The 17,425-nt window shown below is 39.7% G+C and overlaps 1 protein-coding gene across 3 annotated transcripts; it reads left to right on the top strand.

Annotated features, from left to right (window-relative positions):
• Positions 1 to 1,090: 1,090 nt before the first annotated feature.
• Positions 1,091 to 16,144, top strand: LOC311496317 (protein NLRC3-like). 3 transcript variants are annotated; one of them, XM_084556129.1, is made up of 14 exons: positions 1,091 to 1,810; positions 2,581 to 2,674; positions 4,740 to 4,811; positions 4,956 to 5,036; positions 5,180 to 5,260; positions 5,547 to 5,627; positions 5,915 to 5,995; positions 6,316 to 6,391; positions 6,937 to 7,150; positions 10,049 to 11,837; positions 11,923 to 12,096; positions 14,605 to 14,778; positions 15,093 to 15,139; positions 15,564 to 16,144. In XM_084556129.1, exons 2-14 carry the CDS (start codon positions 2,595 to 2,597, stop codon positions 16,127 to 16,129), a joined length of 3,516 nt encoding a protein of 1,171 aa, XP_084412255.1. In that variant the 5' UTR covers positions 1,091 to 1,810; positions 2,581 to 2,594; the 3' UTR covers positions 16,130 to 16,144. The 3 variants fall into 3 exon arrangements, with proteins under 3 accessions (XP_084412255.1, XP_084412254.1, XP_084412256.1); XM_084556128.1 differs by having other exon boundaries at positions 1,091 to 2,674; XM_084556130.1 differs by lacking the exons at positions 4,956 to 5,036; positions 5,180 to 5,260 and having other exon boundaries at positions 1,091 to 2,674.
• Positions 16,145 to 17,425: the final 1,281 nt, after the last annotated feature.

Here is a 17,425-nt window from a genome sequence, read left to right as displayed (position 1 = left end):
GAAGATGAATGAATGAATGACATTGTTGGAAAAATACAAGGTTAAACTGTTGAAATAGATATTCACTCTCATCTTGCATTAAATAGTAGGGGAAAGGTACCACAGATAGGGCACAGATGCACCCAGTCTACAGCTCCTTTGTGATTTCTAACAAGTCTGTCTCCCGAGCAGGGCTGTCTCTCTGTAACCGTGTCTAGGGCAGGGCCTTCTGTATAAAAGTGAATATAACCTTACTATTGGCAGTTGATTCTGTACTTGCTATAATGCATGTATCAGCTCCTTGCTGCAAGTAAAACGTTTGAATGAGACTCCAGTGACTCTGTCATTCTTGATGAAAGAATTTCCCTAACACAAATCATTACTTTCTACTGTGTTTTTACGTGACGTTATCTACTAGTCAACATCGACTCAACTTTCACCACCTATTAGTTGACTTTAAAAAATCCAAACTGTACAACCCCTAATATATAGTGATGTAAAAGAAAGACATCTGTAAGATTTCAAACTGGATTCATCTGGAGTGCCTGTGTTCTGCCTGCAGACTTTGTGTCCTTTGTTTGGAAGGAATAAACAAGTCACTGTTACACCAGTTTGCCAAAACTGTGTTTCCAGTTTTTTTAATTTTGGAGCATGTTTTTGACCCTCAGAATTCACCAGAAGAGGGAGACAGAGTGAATGAATCTACAGTAGAGTCAGAAATGTCAAACAGGTCAAACAGGTAAAGTAACTGTGTGCCCAAAATAACTTAAAGTCTGCCTCTGCTCAAAGCGTGAATAATGCTCATGACAATGACAATGCTCATTACTTAACCATTACTTGGCTTTATAACTAATAGATCACACAGGCCTAATACTATTGCTTACATGTAACTCACTTAGAGATGAGGGAATCAAACACAGCTGACAATGCAGAGACTGGAGCTTGTCCTCACACCAGAGTTAAAGGAAAGGATTTTATTTCCTATGTTTCTCCAGTACAACTTAGCTTTTCACTTAGCTTTTAGCTTTTAACTCACAAAACTGTCAGTTTTCTCTGCACCACTTCGGTCATTGTAACTATCACTTCAAACCACAGATCAAATCAAATCCTGAACAGAGAAACAGATTACATTTATTGTGAAGAGGAGTGATTCTGAGGAGTCAATTATTAAAAGTTTTTTAACAGACAAATTTTCCAGTCACAGTGTGAAATTAAAATTTCCAAAGGCTCATAATATACAGTGTGCCTTTGTCAACAGATTGTTCACAAATGTCTGCCCTTTGAGCAAACAAAGGTATGCTTATCTACATCAGCGTTCCTGCCCTCTTTATGCAGGTATTCTGTTTTGTGCCAAGCAGGAAATACAACTTAAAAATAGACTGGACCTTACCTCCAAAACAAATACAAGCAACCAACAAAAGAGTGAGTACTGACATTTACCAATAGAAGTGTCTGCTTTCTGAAATCAATTCACAATCATGGTACTGTATTTTTTCTTTTTTCTAGATTTTGCACAATGAAGCCACATTTCATCATCTACCAGACTGAATACTTCATAGGGCACCTTCCTTATATTTCTAGGTAACTGGGTCAAACACAACCAGCAGTTTTTCTATATTTTTCCATATTTTTTCTGATCAAAACATACAAAATAGGCCCCACCTCTACTGTGGATACTGGCCTTTAGTGACTGGATGAGGAAGTGAAGCCCTGTGAAACATTAAGCTTCTTTCTAACTCGCCTGACTGCATTCTTGCCTGACATATCATTTCCTTGGGATATCAGAGGAGGACTGCGTTTCTCCTGACACTGACAGCAGCAGCTGAAAAAGGTACTGTAAATGGTTAATAGTTTTATTTTCAATGTTTAGCACTTTATTGTTGACACAGAATACATGCTCACAGCCTGGATCTATTCTGAAATGACCAAGTCCGTAGTGAACAGATTTCAGAGTCCGAGCTGTCAACATCCGTTAAATGATGACTTTGCTGAGCTCTCTGTGGATTGAGTTAGCAGGAGTTTCTTTGGGTTTTATTTGACATTAACTACTGTGGGGAATACGGTTGATGTTGGTTGTTTTTGAGTAAAGTTTGGGTTAGGGTTACTTTTAGTTTTTACAAGAAATAAGGATGAGTTTGAATTTGATGCAGATCAAAGAGCTGAAAAATAAATATGCTGGACAAATATAAAGTTTGTGTGACTTAACAGTAAAAATTACACTATTTAGAATACTTAAATACTTGTTACTATTTTGTGGTAGGACACTACAGTAACCGATACTGTACCTGGCTTGCAACAAATGATACCCACCGTAGATTATTTCTACGCAAGTGAGTCTTCAAATAAGCTATTTATCAGTGCAATAGTTTACTTCACTTTCATTAATTTATGTGAGTATACTTGACTAAATTATCTATAAACAATGCTGAAGTGTTTAGCATTTTAAACAATTTCTCTCTTTGTTTTCACAAGCACACAATGGTTTGGAGGTTTGCACAACTAAAATGTTGACATTTGACAACTTCCTGTATGACTCTAATCAAGACGACACGCTAAAATTATTCAGCCCTCAACCAGCATGTTGGATGTGTTTGTGTACAGGTGTAAATTCTACCATGAGTAAGACTAAGGAGGAAGATGAGAGAGTCCTGCCCTCGAATCACAGTCTGTCCCAGAAACAGACCAAACCTCAAAGGTAAGATCCTGTCCCTATCAAAGAACAACTAAAAATCTGGATTCTCCTGGAACCTTAGGATTTCTAAATAAAAAAACATCAGGTTTTGTTTGAGTGGGGGTGAAATATTTTGCTTGTTTTTTTTTACCATTTTCCTAACCTTATTCGAAAATGGATTCAATTAATTTTTTTCCTCAAAATTCTACACACAACACCCCATAATGACAAAGTGAAAAAAGTTTTTGAGATTTTTGCAAATTTATTAAAATTAGAAAACTAAAAAATCACATGTACATAAGTTTTCACAGTCTTTGCTCAATACTTTGTTGATGCACCTCTGCCAGCAATTACAGCTTCAAGTCATTTTGAATATGATGCCACATGCTTGTCACACCTATCTTTGGCCAGTTTTGCCCATTCCTCTTTGCAGAACCTCTCTCACACAGCCATTTTCAGATCTCTCCAGAGATCGGATTCAAGTCTGGGCTCTGACTGAGCCACTCACAGACATTCACAGAGTTGACCTGAAGCTGTTCCAGGTGGACTCCAGTTACATCTCAAGGATAATCAATGGAAACAGGATGCACCCGAGCTCAACTTTGAGCTTCATGGCAAAGGCTGTAAATACTTATGTGATTTCTTAGTTGTTTTATTTGTTGGGGGTGTTGTGTGTACAATTTTGAGGAATAAAATGAATTTAATCCATTTTGGAATAAGGCCGTAACCAGGGTTGGGTAGTAACTGATTACATGTAATCTAGATTACGTAATCAGATTACAAAAATCAAGTAACTGTAATCAGCCCAGACTACAATACAAAAATGCGTAGTTAGATTACAGTTACATTGTTGGGGATTACCTGATTACATTTTATCATGCAAACAATGCAACTTTTTTATGATAGCCTAGCCAGTGTTTTCATTTGACAAGCAGCCCATTTGTTTGTTCACTAGATGTCATTATCATCCATTTGCCTGTGTAGTTTCTTGACAAGAAAAAGGTTCAAATCAAAACCCAAGATGGAGGAACCGTCAACGTCAACCAACCCAGATAGCAAAATCAGATTGGCAGATAGCAGACCGCTGGTGGCATGCCACTTGTGGTCCACCGTTGGACCACCATCTCTTGAAATTTAACTTATCATGAATATTAAGAAAATACATGAAATGTTATTAAAGTGATGGATGAAGTATAACTGAATAAATGAAAAAGGTTTTAGACCAATAGTGACAAAATATTGGGGCATTTGACGACAACTCGCTCGCGGACCGCCAGTGAACCGATGAGCAAAACTCCAGCGGACTGCCAGGTCTATCCCCAGTGGGCTGACGGTGGTCCGCCAGCCTCTTGCTATCTGGGAATAGACCTGTTCCAGTCGGCAAAAATACGTTCAGTACTTGGCAACATCGCCACAACTTTGAATTAAAGACAGAGGAAAATAAGATTGTGTATGTCTTGTACAAGTTGTGTAAAAAGTAATCCTAAAGTAATCAGATTACGTTACATGTTTTGGGTAATCCAATAGATTACGTTACTGATTACAAAATTTGCCATGTAATCTGTAATCAGTAATCGATTACATTTCAAAGTAATCTGACCCAACCCTGGCCGTAACATAACAAAAAGTAGCAAAAGTGATGTGCTGTGAATTCTTTCCGGATGCGCTCTAGACTGATATTGTAGTTTTACAAAAAAGAAGATCCAAGTATAAGACACATGCGGATGAGTGATAAATAGAGAGCTTTAAATACACTTGTGGGACAAGAAAAAAGGGACTTCTGGATTCAAGCAAGATTAATCCAAACAAAAGTTCAATTCACCTAACATGGAGAACAGAAAAAGTGACAAAAAACAAAGGCAAAGGCAGGACAAGATACACACGAAGGACTGATGGGATAATGAGACTCATGTGAGACTGATGACGGACAAACACATAGACTAAAAATACTAGATAACAGGACACAGGTGAAAACACATAATCACAAAGGCAGAAATACACAAAGACAAGACTGTAAAAAATAAAGGGAACAGATTCCAACATAAAACAAGAAAAATATACATTTCCTCATCTTTTGTATTTACATCAGAAACACAGGAGACACAAGCTGTGTGTCCATGAAGAGTAATGGTTCCATGGATCCTCCTCTTGCTTTCAGACGGTAAGATTCGTTTTTAGAATAAGTCAAGTGAACTTTTTTTAGCAGCATAGCATTAAACTACAGTGACATGTCTGTTCTCTCAGTTTATCTGTAATCACAGACTAACTAAACAAGAGAGGCTATTTACTGCTATACTTCTTTCAGGATTGTACGGAATACAGGAGACACAAGCTGTGTGTCCATGAAGAGTAATGGTTCCATGGATCCTCCTCTTGCTTTCAGACAGTAAGATTCATTTTTAGAATAAGTCAAGTGAACTTTTTTAGTAGCATAACATTAAACTACAGTAACATGTCTGTCCTCTCAGTTTATCTATAATCACAGACTAACTAACCAAGACAGGCTATTTACTGCTATACTTCTTTCAGGATTGTACGGAATACAGGAGACACAAGCTGTGTGTCCATGAAGAGTAATGGTTCCATGGATCCTCCTCTTGCTTTTAAAGGGTAAGATTCATTTTTACAAGTCAGCTGAACTTTTTAGTTGCAGTAGTTGTCTGTGCAGGGAATTCTCAATGTATCTATAATCATGGATGTACCGTACCGCAAATATGTGTAATACTGAGCTGTTACATTCGTGAATCTTTCTTAAATGTCATGCACCAACTAAATAATTATCATCACATCATTATTATTGTTATTATTATTGTCATTACTTTTGTAATAACTAACTAACTAACTAACTCTTTCATTATTATTATTCCGACTTTTGTGACTGCTGCATTTCTACCAGTTCTGGCCAGAAAACAAGAGACACAAGTGTTGTGTCCATGAAGAGTAATGTTTCCATGGACCCTCCTCTTGCTTTCAAATGGTAAGAGTATTTTTTGGAACAAGTCAACTGAACTTTTTTTAGTAGCATAACATTCATCTAGGGCGGCACAGTGGTGTGGTGGTTAGCACTGATGCCTCACAGCAAATGGATCCGGGTTTGAATCCAGGCCGACTGGGGCCTTTCTGTATGGAGTAACTAACTAACTAATGTGCGGTTTAACAGCGCAGACTAGCGATTGGGTGACGTTTTACAGACTAGACTGACGAGCAAATTTTGAGTATTATTATTATTCCTTGTGACTTTTGTGACTGCTGCATTTCTATCAGGTCTGGGCAGAATAGAGGAGACACAAGCGTTGTGTCCATGAAGAGTAATGGTTCCATGGATCCTCCTCTTGCTTTCAGACGGTAAGAGTAATTTTTAAAGCAAGTCAAATTAACTTTATAACTTTATTTTTAGATACAGATATTGTCTGTGCAGTGAACTATTTGTATAACAATGTTTCATTTCTGCCTATGTTGCTGCTTCCTCCAAACTTTTAAGACTACTCCACTTCTTTCAGGACTGTGCAGAATACAGGACATACAAGCTGCTTTTTGAGGTCTCTAATTCTCTCTACATGTGATAGAGAGAATTAGGTTAACAGCTTCTCACTGTCCTGATTGTTTAGTGTTGAACTACACATGAATCTGACCATCAGCACTAATAAATCATGTTTTCTCCACAGGGTTCGGGAGAAGACATCAGAGGAGACGTCAGAGGTTTACACTGGTCGTCAACCAGACCTGAACTCAATATTTATGGTTAGTAACTGTATATTGTACAGAAGAAAAAAAAAACAACTCAAAATGCTGATGGCAGAATTTAGCTCAGTTTTGTCCTGCTTTCAATATTTATGCTAATATTTTCCCCTACTTTCATATACCTTTCATAAACCTATGAACATAATAACAATATTTTCTGAAATAGGGAAAAGCTGCTTATTAAACCAACCGTTCTCAAGTGCTTGTCAAAGTTAATGAGACACTCACTGGAGAGCAAAGCTTTCAAAACAGGTACATTGCATCGCTTTACTCTAAACTGCACTTCACTGGACTGAAAAGGCTGAGATGAAATTGAGAGTCTGGTTTATGTTGTTCAGTGTTTTCATCACGTGTAAAACATTTCTTTCTCTTTTGGTGGTAATGCTCAATGCTGAGGTGATATGCAATCTCATTAGCCCTGACAAGCATTTGCAGGCAGGGTCTTCTAGTTGGTGTCATGAAGACGTTGTCATGACTATTGACTGAAAGGGAAATACATCTTGGACTCCTGACTTTGAATTTAAATGAATATCATTTTATCACAGGTTCTAGAGGAGAACATTGTTACTTTTGTGAAGAACGAGTTGAAGAAGCTCCAGAGGCTTCTGGGTCCAGAGGACTTTGAGAGCCATGGTGAAAAGGCGACTAATGGTGAAGAGGAAGAGCAGATGAGCAGCAGCAGAAAAGCTTTTCTGGAAGTCGCACTTCAGTTCTTGAGGAGAATGAAGCAGGGGGAGATGGCTGACTTCCTCCAAAACAGTAAGAGGCTTTTATTGAGGCATATTATATACAGTTGAAACCAGAAGTTTACATACACTGTGTTAAAAGACACATAAACCTTTTTTCCTCACTGTCTGAAGTTAAATCAGACTAAACCTCTCCTGTTTTAGGTCAGTTAGGATTACCAAAATTATTTCTATTTGCTAAATGCCACAATAATGAGAGAGAGAATTTCTTAGAGAATTTTTTATTACTTTCCTCAAAGTCAGAAGTTTACATACATTTCCTTAGTATTTGGTAGCATTGCCTTTAAACTGTATGACTTGGGTCAAACGCTTTGGGTATCCTTCCACAAGCTTCTCGCAATAGTCTGCTGGAATTCTGGCTGGTCCATTCCTCCTGACAGAGCTTGTGTAACTGAGTCAGGGTCCCATAAATTTTCTATGGGATTGAGATTGGGGCTTTGTGATGACCACTCCAAAACATTGATTTTGTTGTCCTTAAGCCATTTTGTAACTACTTTGGCGGTACAATTAGGGTCATTGTCCATTTGGAAGACCCATTTGAGCCCAAGCTTTAACTTCCTGGCTGATGTCTTGAGATGTTGCTTCAATATTTCCACATAATGTTCTTTCCTCATGATGCCGTCTATTTTATGAAGTTCACCAGTTCCTCCTGCGGCAAAACAGCCCCACAACATTATGCTACCACCCCCATACTTCAAAGTTGGGATGGTGTTCTCAGGCTTATAAGCTTCCCCCTTTTTCCTCCAAATGTAATGATGGTCCTTATGGCCAAACAGTTCCACTTTAGTTTCATCAGACCACAGGACATGTCTCCAAAAATTAAGGTCTTCGTCCCTGTGTGCATTTACAAACTGGAATCTGGCTTTTTTATGTTGCTTTTGGAATAATGGCTTCTTCCTCGCTGAGTGGCCTTTCAGCCCATGTCGGTACAGGACCCGTGTCAGTGTGGATAATGACACTCTCTTACCAACTTCAGCCATCATCTTGACAAGGTCTTTAGCTTTTGTTCTAGGGTTGATTTGCACATTTCGGACCAAAACACGTTCATCTCTGGGGCACAGAACCCATCTCCTTCCTGAGTGGTATGATGGCTGGACATTCCCATGGCATCTATACTTGCGTATAATTGTTTGAACAGATGAACGTGACACCTTCAAGCATCTGGAAATTGTACCCAAGGATGAACCAGACATGTGGAGCTCCACAGTTCTCTTCCTGATATCTTGGCTGATTTCTTTTGATTTTCACATGATGTCAAACAAGGAAGCAGTGTGTTTGAGGTGTAGCCTTAAAATACATCCACAGGTGTGCCTCCAATTAACTCAGTTGTTGTCTGTTAACCTATCAGAAGCTTCCAAAACCATGGCATCATCATCAGGGCTTTCCTTCATTGTTTAAAGACATAGTAATCTTTGTGTATGTAAACTTCTGATTTTGAAGAAAGTAATAAAAAATTCTCTAAGAATTTCTCTCCCTCATTATTGTGGCATCTAGCAAATAATAATCAATCCTAACTGACCTAAAACAGGAGAGGTTTTAGTCTGATTTAACTTCAGACAGTGAGGAAAAAATGTCTTTTAACACAGTGTATGTAAACATCTGGTTTCAACTGTACATAGCGTGTTTAAAATTGTGATTTTATACACCTAAAGTCTGCAGTAAATAAATATGACACCTGATCTATACATACTTCTTGGCTGCAGACACTTTCCAAGCTGTCTGTCCAAGCTGGGAGGGTATGTAAAATTCTATGTCTGGGTCAGTAATGAATGACACTCAACAGATAACATCACAAGTGTGACTTTCTTGATTTAATCACCCACTGGAATTTTGAGCATTTTGAGCTTGAAGACGTATGAATATGGGTGTCGCAAATGTCGCACAGCTTGGAGTAAACCTCTTATACTTTAGTCATTATAATGACACACAATTAAGTATAGTAAAACTAAACTACACCATCATTACTCAGGTGTTGGCCAACACATTCTTTGGACAGTTTACAGTTTCTGTAAGTTATGTTAAGTTGCTGACCAAAAGATATTCAAGTCACAGTTTTATTTATTAGGGTATTCAAATCCAGGAGGTGGGTTCCAAGAATTACAGCAGCGGTATCCCCCCTTTTTTCCAAGTCAACTGTCAATTGACTCAAAAGTGATTTCATTGTTTCTTTATTATTGTTTTAATGTTTTTTTTGCTTTTGTCTTCCCGGCGCATCGTGGTTTTGTTTTGTCCTTCATCTTATGTTGTTTGGCTGAATGGCAGTAAATTAATTGTAATCAGTTAGGCAGGTAATAGGTCTGTAGTTGATTACAAGGAATATTCATGTGGAAATTGTTGCAGTGAGCCCATAGCTTGCTCAATACAATTGAAACTGGTAATCCTTAGACTGTAATACCTAAACAAATCCAGAGATAGAAGGAACATCTGTATAGGTCAAATCAATAGTTTGGTACATCCTGAGAACGTTCTCGTGACCTTTGCAAAGTTAAAAGTCCTGGACCTTCCACAGAAGAAAAGAGTGAGTGGTGGATAGTGATCTAGCAAAGTGAAGGGCTTTCCGTGACCCTCTTAAAAACCCTTACGACACTCCTGACACAGAAGAAAACAAACATGGTAGTCTGAGATACATTTTTTTTGTGAGTGATTTGTGAGTGGAGGACCTCACCCAAGATTTATTAGAAAAAATTCCCCTCGTCAACAGACACATAACTACAATCAAGTGCTAATTTGGCTCTGTGCTGAATGTGTACACTAGTAATTTTTTACTAATATGATATGTCGTATTAGTTTGTATCTCTCATCTTGTTTTATGCATTTTCCAGCGATTTACTGGTCAAAATGAATAATTGTTGCTGAATTAGAATGTGTACAATTTAGCATAATACAATACAATTTGTATTTTTTCTTGTAGAAACTCTTGGGGCCGCGTGTCACCATAAACTCAAATCTAGTCTGAAGAAGAGGTTTCAGTGTGTGTTTGAGGGGATCGCTAAAGCAGGAAATCCAACCCATCTGAATCAGATCTACACAGAGCTTTACATCACAGACGGAGGGACTGCAGAGGTCAACAGTGAACATGAAGTCAGACACATTGAAAAAGCTTTCAGGAAACCAGACAGACCAGAAATAACAATCAGATGTCAAGATATCTTTAAAGGTTCACCTGGAAGAGACGTACCAATCAGAACCGTGGTGACAAAGGGAGTGGCTGGCATTGGGAAAACAGTTTTAACAAAGAAGTTCACTCTGGACTGGGCTGAAGACAAAGCCAACCAGGACACCCAGTTCATGTTTCCATTTTCTTTCAGAGAGCTGAATGTGCTAAAGGAGAGAAAGTTTAGTTTGGTGGAACTTGTTCATTACTTCTTTCCTGAAACCAAAGAAGCAGGAATCTGCAAGTTTGGAGAGTTCCAAGTGTTGTTCATCTTTGACGGTCTGGATGAGTGTCGTCTTCCTCTGGACTTCCACAACAATGAGATCCTGACTGATGATACAGAGTCCACCTCAGTGGATGTGCTGCTGACCAACATCATCAGGGGGAAACTACTTCCCTCTGCTCGCCTCTGGATAACAACACGACCTGCAGCAGCCAGTCAGATCCCTCCTGAGTGTGTTGACTTGATCACAGAGGTCAGGGGATTCACTGACCCACAGAAGGAGGAGTACTTCAGGAAGAGATTCATAGATGAGGAGGAGGCCAGCAGGATAGTCTCCTACATTAAAACATCACAAAGCCTCCACATAATGTGCCACATCCCAGTTTTCTGCTGGATCACTGCTACAGTTCTGGAGAAAGTGTTGGCAACCAGAGAGGGAAGAGAGCTGCCCAAGACCCTGAGTGAGATGTACATCCACTACCTGGTGGTTCAGGTCAAAATGAAGAAGGTCAAGTATGATGGTGGAGCTGAGACAGATCCACACTGGAGTCCAGAGAGCAGGAAGATGATTGAGTCTTTGGGTAAACTGGCTTTTGATCAGCTGCAGAAAGGCAACCTGATCTTCTATGAATCAGACCTGACAGAGTGTGGCATTGATATCAGAGCTGCCTCAGTCTACTCAGGAGTATTCACACAGATCTTTCAGGAGGAGAAAGGGCTATACCAGGATAAGGTGTTCTGCTTTGTACATCTGAGTGTTCAGGAGTTTCTGGCTGCTCTTCATGTCCATCTGACATTCTTCAACACTGGTGTCAATCTGCTGTCAGAAGGACCATCAGCTTCTCTTCTAGACACACCTGATCCATTGTCTTTCTACAAGAGTGCAGTGGACAGGACTTTACAGAGTCCAAACGGACACCTGGATCTGTTCCTCCGGTTCCTCCTGGGTCTTTCACTTCCGACCAATCACACTCTTCTACGAGGCCTTCTGACACAGAAGAGAACTAACTCATCAACAATTGAGCAAACGGCTTACTACATCAAGGTGAAGTTCTCTGATATATCATGTGCTGATAAAAGCATCAACTTGATTCACTGTCTGATGGAGTTGGAGGACACTTCTCTAATGGAGGACATCCAGCGATTCATGAGAACAGGAACACTGTCCTCAGATAAACTTTGTCCTGCTCAGTGGTCAGCTCTGGTCTTCATCTTACTGTCCTCAGACAAAAATCTGGACGTGTTTGACCTGAAGAAATACTCTGCTTCAGATGAGGCTCTGGTGAGGCTGCTGCCAGTGGTCAAAGCATCCACTAAAGCTGTGTAAGTTAAGGAAATAGCTGCTTCTATTCATGACTATATGAAAATGGAAAAAAATGTTTCTTTTTTATTGCCTTTACTTCTTTAGGTTGAGTTGCTGTAACCTGTCAGAGAGAAGCTATAAAGCTCTGGCCTCAGTTCTCAGCTCTGAGTCCTGCAGTCTCAGAGAGTTGGACCTGAGTAACAATGACCTGCAGGATTCAGGAGTGGAGCTGCTCTGTGAAGGACTGAAGAGTCCTCACTGCACACTGGAAGCTCTCAGGTCAGATCTATTTATTTATTCATTTATTTATGACAACTTAAACAATTGCTTGGGTCAAGATTACCTTGTTAAAACCTAATAAGTTAAATGACTAAATGCACATTAAACCTTTTTTTTGGATCTTCATGGACTGATATTTAAACAGCTACACACAAAAGAGTTGACAGCTTTTCACAGATAAGAAATGTTTCCAATAGGGGTTGAACAGATCTGATTTTTTAAAGTCGACTAATATGTGGTGAAAGTCAAGTCAAAGTCGACTAGCAGATGACATAAAAACACAGCAGAAAGTAATGATTTCCAACAATGAAATCTATATTCTTGACCTGAACACATATTGTAGTGTTCAGGGTTACACAAAAGAAGCTGCAGAGCCTTTTCTGAAAGTTAACTGAAGCTTGAACACAGGCTACTGTCGGCTGTAGCCCACCATAAACACCGTCAGTCTAACACAGTGATTCCTAATCTGGGGTATGCAAAGTGACGTGCACCAGTTCCTCCTGCCTGATTTTGTACGTGAAAGAGCTGATTCTGAACTCAGTCTGATTACATTTTGAAACTGAAAAAACGTATAACGGGTTGTTTTGTCACTTCTGATTCTCCACCTAAATGAAAAATCAAAAGACTGTTTTTCATGTGAGTCAATTATGTTAATAGCTAGACTGTAGGACAACTGGCTTTGAAGCTATGTATCAGTTTGCTGCTAATGTAGCTAGCTCTAAGTCAACTAAATAAGAAAGACGCCGATTCCCTGAAATGTCTGTGATTGGTGGGCAGGTGCAAATCTCCTGATGATATAGCTATATTTTCCCCCCAGAAACAAGCAAATCTCATTCTTGATTGGGTCTTTAAATTATGTCGTGAACAGTTCTGATAACTTTCTGTCATTTGCGCTGTCAAGTCATCCGTCTGTGGTAAACTAGGTCACCCGGCTAACTGCCAAAAATGGATAAATGGCTAAAACGGATAGATTGCCCTTCCAGAGAGACCTCAACTGCTACCACCAGTCAGCCCACAAATGTAGAAATGTTTGGTAGATTTCTTTTTTAAAAAGTGAACTGCTGTTGCTCACTGAAAATGCTGGTAAATAAATCTATTTTGTGAGAAATAATTCACTTTAAGAGGTTTTATTTGTATGTTATGCATGCTAAATGTGGGTGGTGGGGGTGGCGGCAGGCTCACAGAAATTTATTTTCTAGCTGCTACAAGTACGTGAGAGTAGGGGGGGTACATGGCTGGAGGTCAAATGTCCGAACGGGTACGGGCTGTGAAAAGTTTGGGAACCACTGGTCTAACACATCTAATATGCGGCTCTCGCTAGACAAACTCTCAGCTCTACCGTCTCTCACATGGTGCATTAACTGACATCAAGGACAAAAAACATGCCCTACAACCACAGCAACAATGTCAACAAATAAAATACAACAGAACTGAACATAAACACATGAGCTTCTCTATACTGTGCGCCGCAGATATGTTTAGCTTATATATATCGGCACCGTCAATAGCGTTGAATAATACTTTGAGCATGTTGTAAGAATAATGTAGTCGTGATATCACCAAGGCCTTTTCTGTGTATAGCAGGTAGCACTCTCTAGAGTCTAGAGAGTGAGTTTAAGTTTTTAGTCCTTTACCTACTATACTCTAGAGTCTAGAGTATTAAACTCACATGCAAATTGTTGATTTGTAGCCTCCTTCTCTCTGTTACCGCAGGTGAAGTTGTTTTGGACCGTTCCTCTGCTAGCGTTAGCAGATGCCTTTTCAGATGAGTGTGCATTGCAGTAGTATATTTGTTGTATTTCAGGAATGACTATATTCTGCATGTCACAGTAGAATGGGCTTCATCGTTAGTGAAGTATTTCCCCACAGTTAACAGCTACTAGTTTGCTGCTATGACCCACTGGGCTCCTCACCTGTCTTCTCTGAGGCGTCCGTGTGGTTATTGTCACGTGATCGGCAACTAGAATTAACTTCATACCTTGAATATGTTTTGGTAAACAGCACACAAATAATACACATTGGATCAGTAATGTAGATCCAGTTGTATATGGCATACTGTATATGACAGTACTAATTAAAATGCAAAAAGAGAATACACGTTGTGTTAGCAAGGTCAGCGATTTAAGTGTTTAAGAGCACTAACGAGGCACACAGTGTGAGTCACTGGTCTGAACGATAGACTGTCTGAAAAGGGCCTGAGAGGGCCGTGGTGGCTGAAAGCACTGTGGCCAGGTTCTACAGCTTCCCATAGGTGAAAGGCCACATCTACAAATTATCTTTACCGTCAAGAAGCAAGACACAGCCTTAACAGGCCAGTTGGCTGTCATATTATATCAGATGTAGTGCTATATTCTCACCACAAACATGTCACGTATAGCACATTGGAGATACAGATGTCCTTTAAAGCCTAAAAACACAAGCAAGTCTTATGGAAACAGATTGTCCATAGATAGTTTGTGATACCAGTTGTATGTGTGTGTGTGTGTGTGTGTGTGTGTGTGTGTGTAGGCTGTCAGGCTGTCTAATCACAAAGAGAGGTTGTGCTTTATTGGCCTCAGCTCTGAGGTCCAACCCCTCTCATCTGAAAGAGTTGGACCTAAGATACAATCACCCAGAAGACTTGGGAGTGAAGCGGCTTTCTGCTGGACTGAAGGATCCAAACTGTAGACTGGACACTCTCAGGTATGAGCAGGCAAAGGTGAAGGGACTCAGGGACTCAACAGGAAGGCTGATTAATAACTGGAATGAAAAAATAGATAAATTATTTTCAAACTCAAATTTAAGGAAAGCTTTTGTCTTGTTTGTTTTGAGACAATACTATATATTACTTTTGTTATCTTGTGCCTGTATAAAGTCTTCTGGATATCCCTAGACACTTTTAACAGTTTTCATGTGAATTATTTCTAAGGTCAAACATAGTTCATAGTGATGTTTTTTGATTTTCTTGATTAACCAGGATATTAGTTATTAATTACTGAACTTTGTTGTTGATCCAGGAAGGACCATAGAGGATCACAGTTTATGCAACCAGGCCTGAAGAAGTGTAAGTTACACCACTAACTATATGTTTGAACCAGGAGTTGTTAATCAGGTTTTTTTGGAGAAAGCCAACAATCTGCAATATTTCATTCCATCAGTTTCGTTCAGCAAGGACCCAACTGACTTGATCTCATTTAACAGCTGCACTCCCCCCACACTCAAAACAAGCAATGAATTGGATCTCAGTCTGTGCTGGCAATGCCAGTGCAAACATGCTGACATGTAGCAGATGCATGGTTTACTGTTTTCACTTTTAGTAGCATGCACAAAGTATAGCTAATGCTGATGGGAATGCTATTTGTTTTTGGTGTAGAGGACAATCCAAAGCATCACAGTGCCACTTATTTAAAATTACATTTATCAAATCACTGAATCTTTTTAAAATTGGTCAGATGGAAAAATCCTGCTGTCTTTTGTGTCTCCATCAGATGCCTGCGAACTCACACTGGACCCAAACACAGCACACAAAAACCTCATACTGTCAGATCATAACAGAAAAGTGACAGCAGGGAAAAAGAAGCAGTCATACCCTGATCATCCAGAGAGGTTTGACTACTGGAAACAGCTGCTGTGTACTGATGGCCTGACTGGTCGTCGTTACTGGGAGGTTGAGTGGGAAGGACAAGTTTACGTAGCAGTGACTTACAAAGGAATCAGAAGGAAAGGAGCAGATGACACCTCCTGTATTGGAAGGAATGATCAGTCCTGGAGCCTCAAGTTCTCTGATGATGAATACTATAGCCTGCATAATAATAACAGAACTTCCATCTATAAAACTCATTCCAACAGTGGGAAGGTTGGAGTGTATCTGGACTGGCGTGCTGGCACTCTGTCCTTCTTCAGTGTCTCCTCTGACAAACTGATCCACCTTCACACCTTCTACACCACATTCACTGAGCCAGTCTACCCTGCTTTCAGGATAAGGACAGAGCCGTCTAACTCATCAGTGTCTCTGTCTGACTGGAAGATAAATCTGCCACAAAACCAGAATTAAACTTGACAGAACATCTGAAGGAGACATCTGAAAATGGGACTTCTTATCCAAGACTTAACCAAGAAGACTCAAAGGTGTAACTGTTGCCAGAGAGGCTTCTAAAAGTACTTCATGTCTAATCAGTTTGTAATTTAGTAAAGTCAGTTTTATCTTTTTTTACGAATTTGAAGAACATGTTCTACTTTGTTAATATGGAACATTGTGCATAGATTGGTGGCCACTTTTACCCTTTCAGACTACAGCACAAAGTATGTTACAAGCAGTGGGTCAGCAGTGGATGAGAGGTTAGATAAGTCAGTGGTGGGTTATAATCAGACTAACACTAAACCAACACATTATTATGAACTTTAATTAAGAACCATATACTGTGTAGCAAGGACAACAACTCTCCTTTTATTAAGTCTCATTAAGACAGCAGTGGTGAGTTTGGATTATTTCCAGAAATGTTCTATCTGCTGAAAGGATGGAACAGTGAAGAGTTTTTCATGTGTCATAGTAAATCAGCAGAATTAAAATGGACCAGACCTCTCAGACCCTGGTTTTTGAAAGAGAATTAATACGGGGACAGCGGGATTCAAATCTTGTAATTTCTCCTGTTCTTTTTGTAGATCCTGGGAAGCAGTGTTGTGGGTAACTCACAACAAAGTAACGCGTTAGAGTACTCTAATTACTTTTTTCTTGTAACGTGTAATGTAACGCGTTAGTTTCGTGCCTTAAGTAATCAGTAACTTTGTTATTTCTTTAAAAAAGTAATCCGTTACTTTAAGAATTTCTCCGGATAAGGAAAGAAAAATTCCGACTGCAGCCTGCTTTTTGTCAGACAGTACTGTGCCACCTGAGGATGTGTCAGTGGAGGCGCAGCGCTGTGATGATGCGTCTGTGCCCTGCCGACCTACGTTACCTGTGTGTGTGTGTGTGTGTGTGTGTGTGTGTGTGTGTGTGTGTGTGTGTGTGTGTGAGTGTGTGTGGTGTGTGTGAGTGTTTTCGAACCGCCGGCAAGATGGCAGAGAGGACAGCTTTTGAATCGTGGAAGTACGCACATTATTTTCAATTCGCCAACGAAAAGGACAAGAACAACATGACGGTAAAATGCACACTCTGCGTTGGTGAAAAGCTTCTGTCGACCACAAAAAATTCCACTTCCAATTTAAAAAAAACATCTTGTATCCAAGCACCACTCTATCACCCTGGTATTGTTATCCTGCAGAGTTAATTTGGTTGGATGAATGACGTTATTCATTGTCAGGACTTCTCTGTGCATTTAAAGGAGGCTGTGTGTCTGTGTCAGTTAAGTTG

This window comes from Chelon labrosus, assembly GCF_963514085.1.
Source record: "Chelon labrosus genome assembly, chromosome: 12".
NCBI classification, from domain to species: Eukaryota; Metazoa; Chordata; class Actinopteri; order Mugiliformes; family Mugilidae; genus Chelon; species Chelon labrosus.
The sequence above is the reverse complement of the archived record's forward strand: the minus strand, read 5'-3'. Positions and strand labels throughout refer to the sequence as shown.